Source organism: Tetrao urogallus (genome assembly GCF_951394365.1).
Source record: "Tetrao urogallus genome assembly, chromosome: 7".
Lineage (NCBI taxonomy): Eukaryota > Metazoa > Chordata > Aves > Galliformes > Phasianidae > Tetrao > Tetrao urogallus.
Window position 1 is genome coordinate 44,032,945 of NC_136820.1, and position 23,055 is coordinate 44,055,999.

Below are 23,055 nucleotides of genomic sequence, written 5' to 3' on the forward strand. Positions count from 1 at the left end.
GACCTGATTATTTGTCAAAACCAAACAACTCAATAAAGCCATATAATTTCAGATCTTTTCAACATTCTCACCTTCCAAATTCATCGTGACACTGACCTACTTTGGTTTTGTCTGAAACAGCAAACTCTCTTATATTGTATTAGACTGTATTATCCCTTTATCCCTTCCCAAGCAACATACCTCTAACTTTCACAAGCTGTGTACCAGCCTGTTGATACAGTCTTCCAAGGAGCACTGCCCATTTCACTTTGTGCCTCAAATAAATTAGGAATACCATGATGAAACGGTATCCTCAAGTGTTTCCTGCGCATCAGTTCAGCTGCCAGCCAAACAACCCACAGCTGTTCCCAACACCTGATTTAGAATGCTCTTACCCCTTCCCAACACTCCATCCAGATGATCAGCCCCACATGCAGTGTGGTCACAGCTGTGGGAACTGCCCATTGTCAGCATTGTGCCACACCAGGGAGGTCTGAGGAACTTGGTAAGAGCACAGACGGGGAAATAGGTCTAGGAAGGAAGGGCATTTAGAAGAATGGGTCTCTGGGGTCAATAGGCATACAGAGCATTTGGCAGATGGCTGCCTTTGCTATAATTGTCTCTCTTCCACAGAAACTAAAAGCACCAAGATCTATACCTGGTGAATGCATGCATTATAGTGGAGAAAAGGTATGGAAATCCTTTCTGTTGGGAGGATCTCAATGCAGCAGCTTATTTATGCTTGTATAAAATGATGCTGCCCACACCTAGCAACCCATGGAGCAACCCAAGGAGAACTAAGCAGTCAAAGTTTCATCTCTGCTACATCACTGTGAACAAGGCACTGCTCCACTGCTACTCAATGACATATAAAATCAAGAAGCAGCAATTAGGTATCTCCAGAACTAGAAAGAAATTTTAGCAGTTGCTTTGGAAGAAGAGAATGACATTGTCTGCATGAGGGATGGAGTGTGAAAGAACAGGAGAGATCATCAGGAAAAACGTTTGCATGGCTCTATTTTTTAAAATCTTTCAATGATTCATTCAGTTTTCTCTGAGGCTGCAGATTAAATCATTTCAACATGAGTCTGAAGGAGCCTAAGGCTGTAAGTTTGTCCTTGCTGTGTGCAGGATGATTGGAGCAGCTCTGCAGCCGTGCAGTACTGTGGATGGCCAGCACTGCTGCCACCCATGCCAGAGAGGCTTCCTTGGAGCAGAAGTGATCTCACATCAAAATGACATCAGGAAGGAATAGCGTATTCATGCCACAGGGTCTAGTTTTTCAGAAGCATTTGTCACTCAAACTCAAGCCATTTATAACAGTGTTATGTTCTGCAGGCAACATGTGCAGTTAACACGTAAATCTCTCCCACAGATGCATGGGGTGTGTGTGTGTTGGGACTAGCTAATTTTCCAGCTCTTGGCCCAAAGCTCTCTGAACCAGCTAAACCAAAGAATTGCTGCTTCACAAATAGTATCATCTCCAGCTTGCAAGATAATCACAAATAAAGTATGATGGCTGCATCCACTTCAGAAATAGATGGACTGCAGTGCTGTAGGTTAATGCTGCTGCTTCACACTCTACAAACTGATTATCTGTTATTTCATAATAATAATTCTTGATTAAAAGATATCCATCTGAATTACATGTATAAGAGCTTTATTCTGATGATGATGCCAAAAAGGAATTTTGATGCCAGCTTTAGTATTTATGCTTCTGTGACATGGTAGAGATAAAGTAAATGCTCTTTTTGTTACAAATACAGCTCCAGAATCAACTTAGGCTCCAGGTATTAACATACAACTCATGTGCCAGATCTCGCCCCTAGGAGAACGTTAATCCAATCTGCCAACTGCTGCTGCACTCTAATACAGCTCTGCCCTGCCAAGCAATTACAAAAACCTCCTTTTGCTCCCAAGCCACCTGTCCCTCACAGTGCTTTACTGGCACCAGCAGCACAAGCAGCCTCTTGCAGTCACTGGCTTAAAGGATGACTGCTCCATTTTCTACTGGTAAACAAAATGGCAGCTACAAAACACTCCACAGTGTTTTTTGCACCAGCACTTGTGCACTCGTTGCTGCTCTGCACCAGGATATCAGGGAGCATTTCCAATCAATTTTTAAGAACTATGTGAATAATGAACTCATTTTGTTTTTGATCTTTTTAAAAACTTCTATCTATATTCACACAACATGGTTCCTTCTCCTGCTTTACAATATGTTAGTGAAAGACTGGATGCAAGTTCTCCAAACTCTGCACTAGCTTATTTTGAAGTCCTGTTCAGAAACTTGGAAGTGAGAATAAAATTATTGAGAACAAAGTTAGTACATTGATTATGACATACTATACAATAATTCCATCTAAGGAAAAGAATAAAGGGAAAAACAAATAACTTGGCATTATTACCTAATAAGTGTAAGAGTACAAAAGTAGCCTACAACCACATAACATTTTTAGAAGGAAACAATTTTCCAAAACTGAACAAACATAAAACCTTCAAGTCTTTACAGTGCCCCACAAACCTGCAACTGTGCTCCTCTTGAAATATCACTGGTCATCATACTGGTCAGCACTAGGTTAGACCTAGAGTCTATCCAATTTGCTGCCTTGTCTTTGAAAGTAGCTCAGTGCAGGTTCAGAAAGAAGACTGTAACTAGCATACATGTGGTCATCCTTCCCTATAACATTTCCTCAAGCTCTTGGCAGCTTGGAGCTGCTGTTTTCACAGCTGTCTTCCTTGAGGGCTGTCTTTGACATTGAGTTTTCTAGTCATATGCTTTTGCACCTACAACCTCATGTAGCAACACCCTCTTCCAGACAACTGCTCCAAAAGCATGGTTGGGGTGTGGTTCCTCTAATCGTCCTCTGGTGTTCATTTTAGCCTACAGCCTTCAGAAGCCTACATCCTAGCCTTCAGGCCTACATCCTACAGAAGAGTACTTCCAAAGGCAGCCCAGGGAAGCTAATGAAGCTGGAGAGTTTGTGTTGTTCACATCTATATTTACATCACTGACTCTCATCTTTATTGACTTTGGAGGTGCAAGTTGGGGGGCCGAAGGACAGTATGGTAAATCAATGCTTATAAGGAAACATTAGATACTGTCTTCTTTAAATGAAACATTTCTTGAGTTGGGCAGGCTGAATGTGGAGAGACTCTAAAACACTTCTCTCTGTGGTGTTTACAATCCAAACTATGCAGCTTTGTAGCAATTACATGAAAACCAAGCCAGGAAAATGGGCTGCATATTTAATATATCTAATTAATTTATTCACTTTTCAATAATTCAATTTAGGTATCGAGCACCCCATGTTCTTTTATTAAAATTTTCTCCTAGCATATCAAAATTTCTTTCTTACTCTAGCAATTGTGAGGGTGAATACTACAAAGAAGTTAGCACTTTCTCTGAAAGCTTTCATGACATTAATCAGCTCAGGGCAGACTTAGAAGACTCAAAGAAAGGAATCCAAGACAAGAAAGATGTGACCTTCAAATGTCGCTAGAGAGCAGAAGGGAATGAGCACCGAAGTGGTTGTGAAAGGAAAACGAAAAGCATTGAGATATATGCCAGGAACTTTGGTCCAAAAAAGCTCTCTCTTTTAAGCAAAAGATTCATTTTCCAGTTCCATATGAGGTCAGAAGACTGAGCTGTATCTGGATGCATGCATAGGTTTAATTCACCAAAGGCAACATTTCTATTTTCTGAGATAAGGAAAATAAACTGGTATCACGTAAGAGACCTCTAGCAGCAGGGCATTTTGTGTGTCATCCTGGCATCTGCAGACATCTTCAGAGGGGTCAGTGGATGGTGGCAATGGTGGGTTGATGGGTATCCCTTCAGAAAGTGAGGGAAGAGGCAGAAAGAAGTACAGAGCATCTCCAGTTCCTTGTGTGCTGCGCATCTGTTCACAGCAAACACTCCACTGGTACTTTTCCACACCTGCACACAAAAGTCTGAGGATTCTTGAACTTAAAGACTTAAAAAGCCCTAGAATTCACTTCCATTTCTAGGAAAATGCTTTTCTTATTCTTTTTTTTTTTTTTTTTTAATTCTTTATTTTTTTCTTTCATGTCGAGAGTAGAAGAAAAACGCATAGAAATTCCCTGTTCCAAATCTGGGTCATTAGCTGCCCAAGGAGGAATTATAATGATTGGTTTTAACATGGCTCCAATATAAAACGGAGTTCTGCAGGCAGTTAAAGAGATAAAAGGCACTTGTTCAGCGTAAACACAAAGCTGGATTGAGGCATGTAACAGCTAAAAAGGAAAACATCTCCATCAGGAGATTTGCATTTCTGAATATAGAGACTTCACTGGGGTGCCATGCATAGCAAAATCTGGTTTTCCAGAAGAGGGCACTAAATATATTTTCATTGATTTAAAATAAATAAATAAGAGAGATCAGAAATCAGAAGAAATAGATCATAAACTCCTGCAGGCCGGGACTGCTCCCTATGTCCCTGCACAGACATCAGAATTAAATTATTTCTGATTTTTGAATTCTAATGCCATTTTCCCATTTTGTATCCTATTCCTAACCTATCTTCTTCCTTAACATTTTAAAACAGCTATCTATAATTATCACAATGCAGTGTAAGTTGGATTCATCCCTTAAAACTTAGGAAGCAAAATTATGCTACAAATAGGAACTCACCCGTCTCTAATTCTAAAGCTCCTAAATGTTGCAGGGAACCTAGCTCTTTATTAAGATCTATTTTTTCAGTAAGTTTTATGTAGCTGTATCTATTTCATTCCTGATAAAGCATGGAAGGCTCCCCCATCTTTCACTCCAATGGTTTCCAATACAAGTACAAGAAAGAAAACAGCAGTGATATATCTGCAGTCTATCTGAGTTTGACTATCTAGGAGACCTTGTACACTTACGTTATCTGTGTTTTATTCAAAAATAAATTTCAGGCTATTTTTAAGGTGCTTTGTGAATTTTGTTAGAACATTATTCTCTGCTAGTCTGTCTGTTCAAGTTAGATCATCTATACACTCAGAATAGACTAGACAACTAGAATGAAAAATGTAAGATTGTTCCAACATAGAAAAAGGTTGGTTTTTTTATTGTGTTGTTTTGCCTTGATTTTTTAAAATTTTCCCTTATCTGTTTGATGAAAATCTCATTTACCAAAGAAAATATTTAGAGAGGAAGACTGCTGATAGCTGATAGCGACACATAACATGCCTATGTACTCTTGCATGACACGATAATTATTTCAGATTTTTGATATTTTTCTGTTCTTCCCTGGAACAGTGCACTTGCTTTCCAGTTCACTGACATGCATCTGTGTCTGAATAAATGTAGGATACAATTTGTTGGCCTCTGCTACATGAGCAAGACTTAGTTTGAGGTATTATTTTGTACTCAGTCAGTCACATCTGTGCAATTTGTATTGAAGTCTGCCATCATAAATCACGAGGCTTAAAAGTCAGTCCTAACTCCATGCGTTTGTTAGAAGAGAAGCAGTAGTTCAATCCTTTGTTTCTAGTAGGAAATAGTTAAAGCTCCAATGGCATGATCAAAGAATCACAGGATCATTAAAGCTGGCAACACTACTAAGATGTGTCCAGTTGTCAATCCATGGAACAGCTGAAGCCACCACACTCAGATTTTAACGCTCTCCATTCCTTGCAGTCAGTATTTTCTGGTCATAATCCCATTAAACAACACTAGCTAGAATAGACTCAGTAAGAAACCAATATTTAGTGCAATTTTACTGAAACCACTGCTAAACAGGGGGCATATATTAGAAAAACTGGAATGTGGGGGCTGGGGATTGTACTGGGAGGTTTGTCTGTCATTTATGACAAACACACCACATCATATTTTATGAATGTATTAAGATGATCATTTCATATACACCACAAGTAACCATAGTGGCTACTCGTGAGAAGCACAAAACCCCACCTTCTACCTTCAAAATTGAGATGATTCTGATCCTACAGTATCTCCTGAGGATGATGCAGAGAGAACCAGTCCTACATTTAAGTGAAAACATTCTTTCCCTGGATAATAAGCACAAGCGGCCTCCATCCACTCATTTTTCTTTTTACAATGACAAGTTCTTAATTCCTCTTGTCCCTACTGTGCAAGGAACTCAACTACCAAAATGTCCTTGCAATTCATGTAGGACTGCCCAGCCCCTATCTACCCCCTTATTTTAGCTGTATTTCTTTTCTCAACTTTTCTTGGATATACCATGTCAAAGCAGAAGGATTGTTTTTAAGAGCAAAGAACCATTTAGGCCACAGAAAGGAACACATTTTCTGCTGGAGCTTTGTAGGGATTTGAAATGAACCACAAGTTTCCTCCAAAACTAATAAGAAAGAAGCTTGACCACTCTTCTTCCTGTGTTAGTCGAAAACTGGTGCTGACCACTACTAACATGAAATGTTGGTTATTCTGTGGTTTCTCCTGAAAGAAGATGCAGGATTAAAGCTCTCACTAATTGGCATTCCACCATTCTTTGCCTGCATCCAAAAGTTTCTATTCCACACACACCATATAAGAGAAGTTGCAGAGTAATCACTGCAGTAAGAACAAATAATCTCACCACGTGATGATATGTTTACTCAATTACAATGCGTATCCACCCTCCCATGGTGAGAATTTATAATTTTTGAAGCGTGTGCAGCAGAGAAAAACAAAAGATTTGTGATTGCAATCGCTCAGCAGTCAAAGACACAAATGAGGACACCTCAGCAGACACTGTTTGCACAACTCTCTAATAGTTCTAAAAATCCATAAATCCCTCCAGAGCTGTGTGGCAAACCTCCCAGTCCCTTTCTGCTATGGAAGACAATAAAATACTAATTAGGCTGAACCAATTGCTGATAGCAACACACAACAGAAGAACTTGATACATCGGTATGTCTGACAGAGATATTGCTACCTGAACACAGGCATCCCCAGGAAAATGTCCCAGTTGCTCAGGTTTTATTTCCAGCTGTGGTTTATTTAATCCAAGGTGATTGCGCAGCACAGTGTTTTGGGTGAGCTGCACACATCCAGGTCTGACAGTGCAGAAAAGTAAATGGAAATGGAGAAATGATCTTCAGTCAACCTTCTCCGATGCCTTTGAAAATGTTCTTTTGTCTATCCTGTTGCTATTCAGCCCACACTGAAAACGACAGTTTAGGGAATTTATTCGTGGTGGTTTTGAGATTTGAAAAGATAAGGAGTCTTTCACAAAGGGTATTTTAAGAAGAACAGATTCATAATTGAAAGAAATGACAACACACTCTCCATTTAACATAAATGAATGCTTCCAAATTTTCTCAAACAGCTGCTGCTTCAGCTTCAAATCCAAAGTAAACCATCACCCAGAAAATTAACCTCAGTTGTGTTCTTGAGACTTTCTTGTTAATACAGCACTTCTAGACGCACAACTCAGCTTTTGTTATGTAAATGAAGCTGGAGCACTTCTTATCATGGTCACTACAAACAGGACAAAAAATGCACTGTTAGACAAGGATATTTGCTGTACTGATCTTGGCTTCTGAAGTAATGTGACTCAAAACAGGACAGAATTACAGAGCTGTAGGGTTTGGAAGAAACGTCTAGAGATCACCCAGTTCAACCCCTGCTAAAGCGGTTCCATGCACAGGAAAGTCTCCAGAGAGGTCCTGGATATCTCCAGAGAAGGAGGAGACTCTGCAACCTCTCTGGAAAGCCTGTTCCAGCACTCTGTCACTCTCACAGTAAATAGCTTCTTCCTTGTGTTAGTATGGAACTTCCTATTTTCCAGTTTCTGCCCACTGCCCCTTGTTCTACTGTGATGAGATCCCCTCTCAGCCTTTCCTCTGCACAGCCCCAGGTCTCTCAGCCTTTCCTGATAACAGAGATGCTCCAGGTCCTTAACCATTTTTGTATCCCTCCACTGGACTCTATTCCAGAGTGCTCCTGGTGTGGCCTCACCAGGGCAGCGTAGAGGGGAAGGATCACCTTCCTCCATCTGCTGGCTGCATCGCTTGATGTACCCTAATATACCATTGGCCTTCTTAGCCACAAGGGCGCACTGCTGGCTCATGGCCAGCCTGCCGCTCACCAGGACACCCAGGACCTTCTTCACAGAGCTCCTTTCCAGCAGGTCAGCCCCTAACCTGGATAGGTGTATGTGGTTATTCCTCCCCAGGTGTTGGACTCTACACTTTCAGGTCTGTCTCTCCAGAATCACCTGGCGAAAACTCCACATTGGCATGCTCATAAAAATGGCATGATTTCAGAAGTTGTGAGCATTTAATTGAAATATTAAATAATATCTGAAAGGTATTAATAATATTTACTCTATAGGAATCGGTTGAAGATATCATTTTTATGAAACGACTGAAGGTTTAGCAAATCATAATAGGTTCAATGAGTCCAGTAGTTCCACTAATTCACTAAGAACTTACTGACTACAGCCCTCCAGTGAGTCAAGAAAAGATACTTTGCCTGAAGATGTGCACAAGAATACACACGCACAGATTGAACAATAGAAGAACATTTTAACTAACAGAAGTTTTACATTTCTAGGACTGATTTTTTTTCCTTCTTTTTATGTTATAACTGCAGCAACAGATTTTATGCTACTAATGGCTAACATTCTCTCGAGTAAACAGAGTTACAGCGCATTAAGCTTGGAAATGCCAATGACTTGGGAAACTAGATTTAGCCACCAGCTTTCAATAATGTTCAGCACCTCCAGTATATTGTGCAGCTTTGCAATTGAGAAGGAGCCTTTTGGTTTATGAGCAACAAAGATTCAACGCTGCATGTATATGAAAAAGGAGTATAAAAATGAAAATTATAAGCTTTTCTAATCAAAACTCTCTGAAAATTCTACTAGTTTACACAGTTATCAAAAATGTTATAAACTGCTAAAACAGCTGTCTTGATTTTATGGAGCTACTCTAACTGCTCACTTTACCTAGTACAAGCACTGTACGCTATCACTGCTTCTGAAAACAAAGTTGGGTTGGAATGGTAAATAAATTTGAATTACATTTATTGCCACAGAAGGAAAACAAGTGTAAACAGATCTATTTCTAGCACTGGTAAACGTTTCAATTAAGCAATAAATTTTCAGAGCTAAAATATTAGTATTACTGTTGATAACTATGACAGTATCTAATTTTCGGAGGCATATTTATCGTAATAATAGTGTTCACCTAACTCAAAGGATGTTTGGAGAAGTCATTAATATTTATGCCTATTAGTGTTTTGGAAATAACAAATATTATATTATTTTAATTTTTACATGCTTAATTAAAGCAATGATGAGGCTGTAATTGGAGTGACAACCACAAAGCCTGCTCATTCTACATAACAACCACATTTGGACAAATACTAAAAAATATAACAGCTATAATAATATCCTGCATTTGAAAAATAACTGTTTTTTAGTTCCTTCATTTACTCAGTACAAAATCTAGGGTTTGAGATAGGTCTTCTGAGGTCTCCTTGGTGTCACCTCTCTCAGCTCCTCTGCCTTCTCTCATCCTTCAGTTGTTCTTCCAAAACCCATCCAAATTCTCCACCCAAGCAAAGCCCTCTTTAATGAAGCAAAATTTAGTCGTGTCTTAAATCCTCAGCAGGATACCTGCCTCTGGCTTACGAACTACAATGAATCTCTGCCTAAAGGACCAACCAAAAAGCAACACCATCAATCACTTGTAAGTCATCGTGGCACCCATGGCAACAGGCAGGATGGAAGGAAATATGAAGCTCATCACAGAAACTGTTCTAAGAAAAATGCAGTTGGACCTTCTTTAATTATAATGATGATTAATTCTTTGCAGCTTTCAGCATTATAAAAATGCATTCCTTTCACTTGAAAATAGGTAATAGCGTCTGTTGTATCAGCTATGAAAGTCTTGAAGCCCTAATTGTTGTTGTTCAGAAGACTTAGCAATTTGCTGCGAATTAATCAGCCAGGATTTCTTGTATGTAATTGCTCTCAACGACTTTGCACACAGTAACAGACTGGTAAATTGGAAAAGAAGAATGAACAGCTTTAAGAAGAATGTTGGCCACTTTAATTCCTCTCCTGCACTCTGACGACAGCTATTCATAACAAAGCCAATTAAATATTCTCTATTTAAAGTCTCACCATGTCACTCCAGAAAATCACTTTTCTTCTCATTTACTTTTCTCTGCTACTTTTATCACCATTACACAACACACAAATCACACCACCACAGAAATCTACTCAAGCCCATGCCTGGTGGCTTTCTCCTTGCACCAGGTTCCAGATGGTACAGCTGTGGCCCACTCTAATAGGATGCTATGGCTCAACCCCAATTTACTTATGTGGAATTACTGAGCAGTGTGGGTACAGCCCCCTGCATATTTTGGCGAATGACAATTTGAAATCAGTTTCCCCATGGGTGCATTTATTCCCCAGTTCTTCCCCAGAACTTCACCCTGTGGTTTCATTTGCAGCCTCCAGCTTGTTTTAGTGTAAGGAAACAAGAACAAGACAAATATTTGTCTTGTTTTAAAGACAAAGAAGCCTGGCATCTTCCCCTATGATCTTTCAAAAGAAATCTGTGGTCAGGGTGGGAAAAGCTCCCTATTAGTACAAGGCTTAGGCAGAATACTGCTGCCTGAAAGACTGAAGTTCCAGAAATAGAAACAATGGAAAAATGAGCTGAGCAGCCTGGCTGGCCACAATGCACCCACAGCAGCCCCTCAGCTATCTGCTGAGCAACCTCCTCATACCAGGGCTGCTCTGAAAGTAATGCTTCCTACTTTATGATGTTGGCCCATGATGTCACAGGCAGATGCTGATGGTATGGCAGTAAAGTCTGAACACGCTTGAACATTACATTTTGTTGCTGGGTGACAGATGGCAGCAGAAGGGCGGTCTGACACAATTGTGTCTGACATGGAAGTGCCTATGAAGCAAAGATGTGGAACCAAATTCCTCCATGTGGAAAAAATGGCACCCACTGACATTCATCAATGCTTGCAGAACATTTATGGAGACCAAACAGTGGATGTCAGCACAGTGAGGTGGTGAGTGGTACATTTCAGCAGTGGTAACAGCAGTGTGAAAGAAGGGCCATGTTCCAGTCAGCCATGAACAGCTGTCCCAACACAAAATGAAGAGCATCTCGTTCAGCTGATCACGGACTGGGTGGTGACCATGTTGAAAAAGAGTGTTTTGCAGCTGAGAATTTGCTCTATCAAACACTGTTATTGTACTCTTGGCAGCTGTTGTAGTTCCCATGGAAATAAACAGCAACATGTGTATTATGTATATTAAGATATCATGCATTCATGTAGATGCAGTAAATGTGTAAAAATAATTACAGTATCCCACCACTATTACCACCACTATTCACCACTATTTCTATCACAAATCCAAAAGGAAACATCATACAAGCCTCTACAAAGAAACCTAATTCTATCCCAGACAAAAACATGGCACACTTATACTCACAAGCATACGAAAGGTAGCACATAGTCCTTGTAAGTGGAGAAAAATAAAGCAATATTTTCAGACATCTATTAAAAAAAAAACATACACAATAGGCTCAAGAAGTTTCTTTTCAAAAGTTTTTGTAGAATTAAACTTCAAAGAAATGTCCTTTGACAACATATTTCCTGAAATTTCCTTCTGACTTTGCAACAAGGACAACTGCCCAAGGCTTTGCTAATCAATTTCTTGTGCTGTTGAAAACAGCGTAATTCGAATTTTGGCCAAGAATGTAATTTGAAACATAGAAAATGTGAAAAGCTTGATCACTATTATACAGCCACAGTCTGCATATCAAGACAGAAGAGGGATGAGTAAATAATTTAGCAGTGATTGCAACTTTAATAAATACAAATAACTACCCAATATGGCTTACTAACCCTCTATAAGTACACTTCTTCACAAGCATGGATCTTAAAGGGGGGAAAAAAAAAAGATTTTTTCATTTAGTTTTGTTTCAGAAAAGTGTTTTGGGAATTCTTGCTATCAGAAACTCACATATGAACCCCTGAGGAATTTTCTGTGTTTTTGCACATAGTACACATCTAGTCACATCCTGAAATCTTCTTCCCAAACTTTCCCTTTCCACCTTGGGCTTTCCTTTCCCAAGGAAGGGTTTATGAATTATTCCTGAAGTTTACATTACAGTTTTATTTGAGCTTTTCCTAGCAGCAGGCATTGTTCTCCAAACCATTACGCTACTGTGAGTCAGGAATAACCCCAATGATGACAGCAGAGAAATCAGATGGGCAACAGGATGACAAACTCTGCTACCCAAGGACCCACAAATTTCCTTTGGTTAGCAGCTCAAACCAGATTTATTGTATGGAAAAGGACTTGCAGTTGCTAGTGAATGAATTATTTTCATTTTGAGGAATTGGTGCATTCCTAAATTATGGAAACAGAATGTATGGGGCTTACAGTTTATCCAAGTGATACAACATAGCCATCATTCAAATTCTTTCAGATCTTACACCAGCAGTATTTTAAAAGAAAATAAATATTATTCATGCCTAAGAACTGCTTTCCTTGCGCCTGGTGCTTTAGTTATTTAAAAATGACTCATTATACTTTTCTCTTTTGAAGTTTGGTAGAAAAGAATTACCCTAATGTAAAACTCAGAAGTAACCCAATGGTGATTTCTTACAAATGATTTATACCAAAACCTCCGAAGAAAAGGATTTATAATGGAAGTGATAGCTCAGCCCTAACTGCAGTACTGGGAACAGTGACACCATAATTAATGTATTTCAGTTGTGGGAGACACTGACAGTTGCTTTTTGTTCTTGGGAAGAAATTTATAGCGTGACTGAAAAAAAAATTACACAGAAGAGGAATAGAAATCCTTGTAGCAAAGACATGTCCTTACAACTCTCCTCCCAAAGCTTATAAAATTCGGGCAATGACAGTGTTTCCTCCGTGCTGTAATTTATACCTTTCTCCTCTACTAGATGGCAGTGTGACATGCTTTCAGAATATCCAAGTGAGAGGTTTTCTTTCTTTGTTTCATTAGAAGCAATTAATTTAAAATACCATTTTACTGGCATAGATTTGGGAAAAAAAAAAAAAAATCAGGAAAAGAAAAAAAAAGTGAGGCTACCAGTGACTTTGTGCTCCGAAATCACATCTATTTACTTACTGGTTCAACATCAAAAGCAAAAAGTGCGTATTCCCGGTCAGGTGACACTTCATATCGAACGGCCTTCAAGGAAACCTAGAAAATAAACCAGACATTGAAATTATTTTTTTTATTTTCAGTTTTTGAGCTGTCCTTATATAGATGAAGATTACTGCCAGACTAAGCATCTTGAAAAACATCATTTTGTATCTCTTTAAAGCAAACAAACAAACAAACCAAAAAAAACCCACAAAATTTATGCAGGCAAATGTATGTTTCCGTAAGAGAAAAGATAACCACACTACGACACAGACCAGGCAGCTTCCTCAGGAAAGTTCTCCTTCCAAATCCATTGCACAGAGGCTGGTGGACAGCAGGCAGAGGAAAAAATGTGGTAAACAACTTAATTCCCTCATTCCCTGCAGTCACTGGCCACAGTGCTGGATGTAGCAAGCAGTAAATACCCGTCAGAACAAATTAATAGTAAGAAGACACCACTGCCTATCCCAGTTAAGACAACACTGAGGAATCCTAATGCCGTTTTCCCCAGTCAAGAAAGTTTTTGGTATAGTGTGGTGATTCAGTTTTCCTTGTGCATCCTGATCTGAACTCTGTAAAAAGCTGCACTGTGAGTCTTGCTAACGAGAATAGATGCCAGAATATCTCAGACTTGTCATGAATTCTCCCTGCTGCACTTCTCTTTTGTGTAGTGCAGACATCCCTTCTCCTTTCCAGTGTGCTTCACAACATACAGTGCCAATACACACGACATCAGAGAGAGGTGCTGCCAATACAACACTCATCCACTGTCTTTTAAAGCTCTTAAATCCTGTCCTCTCACCTAATAAACTGGCTTCAAGTCACTGAGATATTCTCTGGTAGCAGAATGGGAGGGGGAAGTTGGACTTAAGGGAAATGTACAGCATCCCATGAAAAGAGACCTCCCCAGCATCAGCAGAGTGGAAGGGGCATGAGGTGGGACAATGGCAGCGGGGACCAACGGGCCACTGTGGTTCAGAGTGAAGGCACGTCTTGTTTGCTGATATATTACTGACACAGAGAAAGGAAAACACTCCAAGGCAGCAGAAGTTATTCTGACCTGAGGCTGGCAAGGAAGAGGACAAATACAATGTGAAAGAAAGAGGTATTACAGCAGCTCTTACTAGAACTTTTGGGATGAACGCGGAGGTGATGTTGTGCAGATCTGTTTATCTAGAGGACAGAGGAGCAGGGGTAGAGCAGGCAGCAGGAAAGCTGTAACACTGAAGAGTAGGGTTATCTTGTAACACTGCACTTTTCTTGTGATTGGTAAAAATTAAAAATGAGAGGAATAAAAGAGAGAAGAAATGGAATTAGCCCGACTACAGCAGACCTTCTTGTTAGTGGAGTGAACCCATGGAGAAAAGGCAATACATAACAGATAGAAGAATCACCATTACATCAAACTGGAGAAAGTCAGAGATCAACAGATCCTGGTTCTAGTCAGCATATTGCACTGATTCGTTTTATCTAGGATGGGTATATTTTGCAACATTCATCTGTGCTGCCCTACTGGCCCTAGGTTACTGACACTTCATGTCGTGGTCTGTTAGGTTGACAAAAAAATGAAAGAAAAAAAGAACAGAACAGCAGAAGAAAGGGGTTATACTCTGTTCAAAAAAAAAGAAAGAAAAAAAAAGAGATTGCTTGCATGGTGTAGCAAAAGTTAAATGACAGGATGTGAAGTTTAAGGTTGAGTCCTGCAGTAATAATTCAGTGATGAATTCCTTGTCTCGTTAAAATAAAATACCGTACTCTAGCCTATACTCTAACTCTACTCTATATGAGTCATGTACTCAGGTTTACTGCATAATAAGCTCAACCTAGAATCCAGTGTTAAAATTTTCTTGTTCATTTAGTTCTATTTTTTGAGACCAAGTCAAGTCTGCAGTTTTCTGGAGACCTTGGGTCATTGATAGTCTGTTAGCTATTCTCTACTTCTGGACTTTTGCAATGATATTACAAGAAAACCAAACCAAACCAAACCAAACCAAACAATGAACAAACCCAATCTGACTAAAATTGGAAGGAAGTGATGCAATTTTACCAGAACAACATGATTTATATCTCACAGCTGGAACAAACATAAGAATATTTAACCTCAGGAATTCGTTTTTTAAAGGATATTTTGCAAACACTGTGACATTTAATCTTCTAGCACAAAGCTGACTTCATCTGCTACACAAAAATGATGCTTCCTTTTTATAAATGATGCACTGTTTTAACTGTGAATTTATTTTATTTCCATTCATTTTCATAAGAGTCTACTAACTTCTTTCCCCAGTAATTTCTTGGGGTTTCTGCCATATGCAACCCATTACTACTCATCATCGCTACTCATTAACAACACTGAAATCACATTACAAACATTAGGCAAGAAAAATCAGTAAATCCACAAGTTAAAAAATAAGCATTTACATGGAGTAATGTGGAGAATGCTACCAACAGACAGTAAATAGAATCAATTGTTTTTTTTTCTATTAAGCATGCAAAGACCAGAATTATGTACCTTCCAATTATATGTCATATGCAAGACTAACTTCAAATATCTATATGATACTTTCCTGCAGTATAAAAGAAACTGAGCTTGCAGTATAATAATGAAAACTGGAGCTGAATTTCAAATTATTGGCTGCTGCTTAGCTCACAGCATTACCAGCATATTGTTTCTCCTTGACAACGCAGGGTTGAAACCCAAGTCATTTTCTGTTTTTCTGATCCAACTGCAAGAAAACTGAAATTATGCTCATCACAGAAAATACTTACAATTTTTTTGTTTTCTATTAATACTGTTGAATTGTTAGTTTCAACATTCCTCAGAATCACTGTGCCATTCTGGTTTCGATAAATGAATTCATTATCTGCAAGGAGAGAAAGAAAATACCATTAAGGAAGTCTGATATTGTCTGTCTGTGTGGAACCCAACAATGTACTTGATTCAAAAGGACTGCTGGGAGCCTTCCTGTAAAGAGCATAGATTTTCTAATTCAGCCACTGCTTTAACATTAAGGTGGCTTGGAGGATAGCCATCAAACTGTTTGTCATATTGTCATATTATTAGTGTAGAAAAACAAGGTCAGAAAATATTCCTTGCACTGAAAGGTTTCCAAGATCCTTAATATATATTACACCAGATGCCTGGAAAGTCCCTGAAGGCCAAAGGCAACTTACTTTTTGACACAGCATATTTTTGAAGCTAGTTTTGTACAGATCTTCTGACTCTGCTGCTTGTCCTAATACCAGAAGGAGATTCATGGGAAGAAATGTCTATTTTCACATGCAACGTGACAAATCACCTTACTCTTGTTGCACTTTGGGACTACCTCAGCGCCCAGGATGTCTGCACAAGGACAAGAATCCTGCAGCAGGAGTAGCTCAGGCAGTCTCCAGCTCTCAAGAGCTCAAAACCTACTACAGAAAGGCTGGGATGGGCATTTGAGACTCCAAATGAGAGTTGGGTGGCAGGTCAAAGGTTCAGGATGAAAAAACATTACAACAATAGAGGGCAGTGATCTTGTCAGATGTCATAAACTGAAGTTCATGTCTGATAAATGCTTGCATGCACTGCCCCACAGATAAAAGATGAAACCGAAGTCACAAGCATGTTGTCATGAAAGGATTCAGCAGTTCTTCCAGACACAGAAGTAGGGTTACTGCGTTTTTAGCAACCTAGCTAAACTAACATAGAGAACTGATGGGTCCTACCCAACATCTGCCTTTGGCTTCAGGTAGGGAAACCATCCCTCACTGTGTCTGCCTCAGGGTGATGTCATGGTGCATCCCACAAGTCTTAGGGACAGATGAATGATTAAACATAACCCATGGGTTGTCCAGAGATGAGTCAAAGGTGGCATGTTCCTTCCTTACCCATATGTCAGACTTCTTATCAATTTCAAACTCATGATGACCAGTCATTATCCATCTCTGTAAACTACTTTGTATGTGCAGATGTAAAGTTTCTGCACAGTACTAATTCATAAGAAAACAGTCACCACCTACACATCACTGGTTTACAACAACAACAACAACAACAACAAAAGGAAAAAATCTATTTTGAGAATAAGGTGAAGCAAATTCTTTGGGGGCAGAGTCCTGATTGTATTTTCAATCTGTAAATGTACTGACGGAAGAACTAGGACAGACATCCAAAAAGTTGTAAGCATGGAGAACATAAGTAGGCAATGCTAATTTCCTGCCTCTTCCAAAATAAATATTAGGAGGCATTAAATGATGCCACCCAGTGACAGGTTCAACACAAATAAAAGGGATTATTTCTTCACACAGAAGGTAATCAAGTGGTGGACATTGTGGTCTCAGAGTAAAGCAGTTGTCAGGAATTAGAAAAATGGATGAAAAATCCAGGAAAGATTATAGGCCTTGAGGGGAGACACTTTTTGGAAAGTCCCTGAATCTCAGAATCATAGAATTGCTTGGGTTGGAAAAGACCTTAAAGATCATCAAGTCCAACCACAACCCAACCATACTACCCTAACTCTACCAACCCTTGCTGAATCATGTCCCTGAGCACCACATCCAAATGGTTTTTAAACACATCCAGGGATGGTGACTCAACCACCTCCCTGGGGAGCCTATTCCAGCACTTAACAACCCTTTCGAAAAGAAGTTTTTCCTAATATCCAACCTAAACTTACCCTGGTGCAACTTAAGTCCATTTCCCCTCAACCTGGCACCAGTGAGAAGAGACCAACTCCCTCTCACTGTAAGCGCCTTTCAGGTATTGGAAGAGAGCAGTAAGGTCTCCCCTCAGCCTCCTTTCCCCCAGACTAAAAAGCCCCAGTTCCTTCAGTCTCTCCTCATAGGGCACATTCTCCAAGCCCTTCATCAGCCTCGTTGCCCTTCTTTGGACCTGCTCCAGCACCTCAATGTCCTTTCTGTACGGAAGTGCCCAAAACTGAACACAGTACTGGAGATGAAGCCTCACAAGTGCTGAGTACAGGGGCAGAATTACTTCCCTAATCCTGCTCACCACAACTCCTGATACAAGCCAGGATGCCACTGGCCTTCTTGGCCACCTGGGCACATATTCAGCTGATTGTCCGTCAGTACACCAAGGTCCCTTTCCATCAGGTTTCCAGCCACTCCTCCCCAAGCCTGTAGGGTTGTCTGGGGTTACTGTGAGCAAAATGCAGGACCTGACACTTGCCCCTATTGAAACTCATACAGTTTGCCTTGGCCCATTGATCCAGTCTGTCCAGGTCCCTCTGTAGTGCCTTTCTCCCGTCAGGCAGATCAACACTCCCTCCCAACTTGGTGTTGTCTGCAAACTTACTGAGAGTGCACTCAATCCCCTCATCAAGATCATTAATAAAGATGTTAAATAGAAGCTGTCCTAGTACTGAGCTCTGGGGGGCACCACTCGTGACCAGCAGCCATCTGGATTTAACTCCATTGAATGAGAGATTTGTGGTGACCAGAAGCATATTCCAAATTACTGCCATGAGAAATGATGTACTCTTAAAAATCTTTCCTAAGCATCTGCTTGTGTCCCCAGCCAGACAGCAGCACAGATGATGTCTGGGGTCTGATCCAGTACTGCTTATTTACAACCTCAACTTCCAGCTTCTGTGATAGGTCATAAAGAAAAACTTTTGTGCCAACAATTTTTTGCAGTATTACAATAAAATATATTAATGCACTCTACATATATTTCTCGTTTATACATGTATTCCTAGGCCATTAAGGCTGAAGCATCATTTGTTAAGAGAGAAAAACATATAGTCCAAATTTGTATTCTCAGGTATCCTTGAAAAATGGAATAACTAAGCTCATTATCAAGCATTCTGAGAAAGATTACCGTTTTAATAATCATCCTATGTCAGCAACAGCAGTTGTTTTCCAATTACATTTTAAATTCTAGGTAGGAAAAAAGCTCATTTTAAATACAGCCAGTAAAGCATCTAGATAACTGTAATACTGTCAGAATACCTCTTAATCGCAGGAAAACCTGGCCATGAATGCTTGCCCTCAGCTCTAAGTTCAAGACACAAGAGAAGCATCTTGTTAAGCCAATGAGTCAGTGGCCTGTTAATACCTTGTGATTTTTTCTTGAGCATCACTTGATCTGATGGAAATTACATTACTGCTCCCAGTTATGTCGCTACCACACTTCTATTCCTCCCTAAGATCCTGCTTGGAGATACTGCAAAAAGTAACACTTCCATAATGTGTGAAACTTCAAGATCATTACATGGAAGCTACTATAGAGTTGGAATCAGGAAGTGAAAGGCCTTTTTGTTATTTCTTAAAGTGTAATGAGCTTAAAATCAGCCACTAATCTGCTGCACATACTTCTGATACGAATAGGAAAGAACAAATGAAGCAGTGCAGATTTGTTAGGGCAGTAAATCTTGCTGTTATATTCAATATGAGCCATCAACGCAGTGTCTGAATTAATGAACAGAAAAATCACTCTGCTTAAAAGAGGAACAAATTGCTCTGCATTACACTCCAAGCAAAACACTGTGAGGTTTAGCCAGTCTGTAAGTTGCACTATCTTATCTTATTATCAATTAACAATATTCTTGGAATATTGTCTTGAAATGTGTGATTTGTTCAATTGAAGAAGCATTTATTTATATGGAACATATCTCAATCAAAGACAAAAAGCAATGCAGTAATCTCTGTCAGTAATGAATTCTGTCCAGCAAGCTGATGAGTATTTGCAGCCTGATTTATAGCTGTCGCCATAGCTGACAAAGGTCATCAGCGCATCTCATTTTTTATACCTGCCTTTCTTTGGGGCTGGTGTTCAATGTAAATGATGCTGAAAATCTTAACTTTCAGGCATAAAGCCATTTATTCCATTAGATAATTGATTTCTTCAACAGCAGAGGTCATGCCACTGGCTCCCCCTCCTCTCTTAACTTCCAGGAACCTGTCTGCCTGGTAGAATCCAGAATTTAGGCACAACATACAGTCACACTTGCAAAAGTGACCGATTACAGAAAGTAGTGATTACTTGAAATAATGAAGCAGCCTTGCTGCTATGCAGTCAGTGTGAGCTTCAGCAATTTCTCTCTTTCTTTTTTCTTTTTTCTTTTTTTTGAAATGGTAAATGGAACAAATGCAACTAGAAAGCTCCAGACTGATGACGAATTTGCAGTGTCAGAGTTTCCCAGACTCTTCGCAGACAGCTTTCTTAAATTTGGGCAGGTAAAGTGAATGCAGAGAAAACAAACTAAATGCCAGGAGCTCCTGCCCCATGCAATTGTTGAACTTGTGCTGTCTCCTCTCATTTAGGGTAAAACAAGATAAAAACACTGGCATTAATGGCCTCAGTTGTGTCAGGGAAGTTTGAGATTGGACATTAGAAAGAACTTCTTCATGGAGATGTGGCCATGCATTGGAACAGGCTGCCTAGGAGAGGGTGGAATCCCCATCTCTGGAAGTATTTGAAATGTGTGGACGTGACATTAAGGAATATTTAGAGATGAGACTTGCGAAGTCTAGTTGATCACTGGAATTGATGATCTTGAAGGTGTTTTCCAACCTAGATGATTCCATGATTCTATTGTTTTTTTTTTAAGGGAAGAACGTATTAGGTCTCCAATTTTGAAGGCTGTTTTTGCTTTTCCAGGCATGAAAAGCTCTTCATTCCTTCCTAGGGTTTTCCTATTCAGAAAAGCAGAGGGACTCTGGGAGCCTGCACACTGGTGCTGCTACATTGCCAGACCTGGAAGTGCCAGCTGCAATACAGGAGAAAGATCACAAGGCCCTCTTGTCAGCTCAACAAGCCAAGGTAGCCTAAACAGCCACCTATACACTAGAACATCATCAAGAGAGCAAGAAGGTATTTATCATTTCCCAAAACATAAAAAAAAGAGTATCAAAATTCATGGACAAACATTTACTGACTAATAAACTGGCAGATATTGAAGGAAATGGGCAGGATAATTATTTATCACTTGTAATCCAGTGCTTCTGTTATCACAAAATCACAGAATATGTGAATGACAGAATCCATGGATGACTAAAATGGGTCAGGCTCAAGTCCAATGTAGCATCAGCTACTGCCATGATTAGAAACCCAAAGCTGGACTGTAGGATTACTTGGCTGATCCAGGTCTCCTATTCACATGGTCCAAACTGGGCACCAGACAGACAGCTCATCACAGCAGACAGAAGGTCAAGGGACAATTTTACCTCCAAAAGGATGAGTTTCACTTCTGGCAGATGCAAGGAAGTTGAAGGAATTACATCTAGCTACAGATCTGCACTGCTCAAGTATATATGGCTATGGCTGTACAGCTTCTGCATTGAGACTCTGTAGGGACACATTTTCAGAGGAGAGAGACTGGTTTGTAAGGTAAAAGAATGGCAGACATGCTTTTGAGGATAATTTTCATTATTTGTCAGAGAGCATGAAAAGCAGAAAGACTTCACTGATAAAAGATAGGGGAGATAAGAAAAGTATTTAATTCCAGTTCTGATAAAATACTCCTAAAGAAACGGCAATTTTTTATCAGATTACTGGAGAAGGAAAAACAGGGGGGAAAAAAAAAATCACATGCAGCAACTTAGAAGGATCAGTTGGTGAAAGGCAGAAGGTAATATCAGGGTTGTTAGGAGACTCTAGTCATTCAGAGCCACAGATTCAGAGGAAAAGGCAACTTCTCAATTGTTTCAAGCATTGTAGATTTGAACATGAAAGATAACCAAGCGTGTCTCAGTCTGATGAAAGTCAGCATTAGGGGAATTACTGTTCTCAGCCTCTAAGATGAAGGGAGACTGGCGAATAAGGAAAACCTAAATCTTACAAATATTCTGAGCCATTTCAGAGAGATTAGCCTCTAGACAGCAGTGTGACCAGCAGGGCTGGAAACAACTTACACGGGGTCCAGAGGGCAGAGGGCAGGGATGAGGCAGCACTGCATTGGCCGTCCGCATGGCTGTCACCATCATGGGGCTGCCCAGAGTGGACCAGGAGCTTTCAGTCATTTCTCACCTCTGCTGCTGTAGCAAGAGACTTTGCAATCCTTTTTAGTGGGACTGGAAAAGCTGAAAGAATCCTCAGAATTTTGCAAGTGGAAACACTATTCCACCTGGGGAGGCCAGCTGCTGCAGCTGGAAATGAGAGAAGAGCCCACTGTTTTCACCCTTTAACAGGAAGAAAGCACACAATAGGGTAGGATGGTGTTACAGACTGAGCTGGTGTTTTCAAACTGGCAGAAGTGTGTACTATAATCATATTCATTCATAAAAACATGTGAGGATGAGGAAGTGGAATTTAAATTATTTAAATAAATATATAATAGAAAAGATAGAAGGGGAGAGGAGGGAAGGGAAAAAAAAGGAGGAAGGAGATGGGAAAGGGAAGGGAATAAGAAGGGGAGGGGAAGGGGAAGGGGAAGAGGAAGGGGAAGAAAAAAGGGGAAGAGGAAAAAAAAAAGAGAAAAGGAAAAAACAAGGGAAAGGAAGGGAAAGGAAAGAAAAAGGAAATCCCACAACCGTCACCGCAGTACACACACACACTGGGGCCAAAGAGAAGGTTCTGGATGGAGAAAGTAAATCCAGACTACCCACAGCAGGCCTGCAGCATGCAGGAAGAAAATACCAGCTTGTAGTGATGCCTGACATTTGTAGGACCAAGGGTGGCTGCTAGTTTATGTTGAAATTCAGAAGGTTACTGTGGGAACAGCATCACAATAAAAGCAGGCACCCAGAAGCAGGCAGGGCAGTGGTGGGTGCTTGCTGCTTGGACTGCCACATTCCCACCCACAAATTCACCCACAAGCGGATGAAGCAGCTGGTAAGTGCCAGGCAAAGCAAAAGGTTTATATCATCCAAACACTCCATGTGAGTACCTGGCATGAAAGGTAAGCTGTAAGAGGCTTAGGACTTCCTGGAAAAAAAGTGTTTTCTGTGTGACTAGTGAGAGCAAATAGGGCAAGTGGAGGTTGAACAGGTTGCTGAGCATTGCACCAAGGCCCT

General features: G+C 40.1%; 1 protein-coding gene across 5 annotated transcripts in view; it reads right to left on the reverse strand.

Annotated features, from left to right (window-relative positions):
* DPP6 (dipeptidyl peptidase like 6) overlaps positions 1 to 23,055 on the reverse strand; it is a gene marked incomplete at both ends in the record, with an annotated part of 485,505 nt that overhangs the window by 111,483 nt on the left and 350,967 nt on the right. For all 5 annotated transcript variants that reach the window (XM_079538258.1, XM_079538260.1, XM_079538257.1 and 2 more), the window contains 2 exons: positions 13,087 to 13,161; positions 15,871 to 15,965. In XM_079538258.1, the coding sequence (XP_079394384.1) occupies positions 13,087 to 13,161; positions 15,871 to 15,965 (170 nt within the window). The remainder of the gene's footprint in view (positions 1 to 13,086; positions 13,162 to 15,870; positions 15,966 to 23,055) is intronic.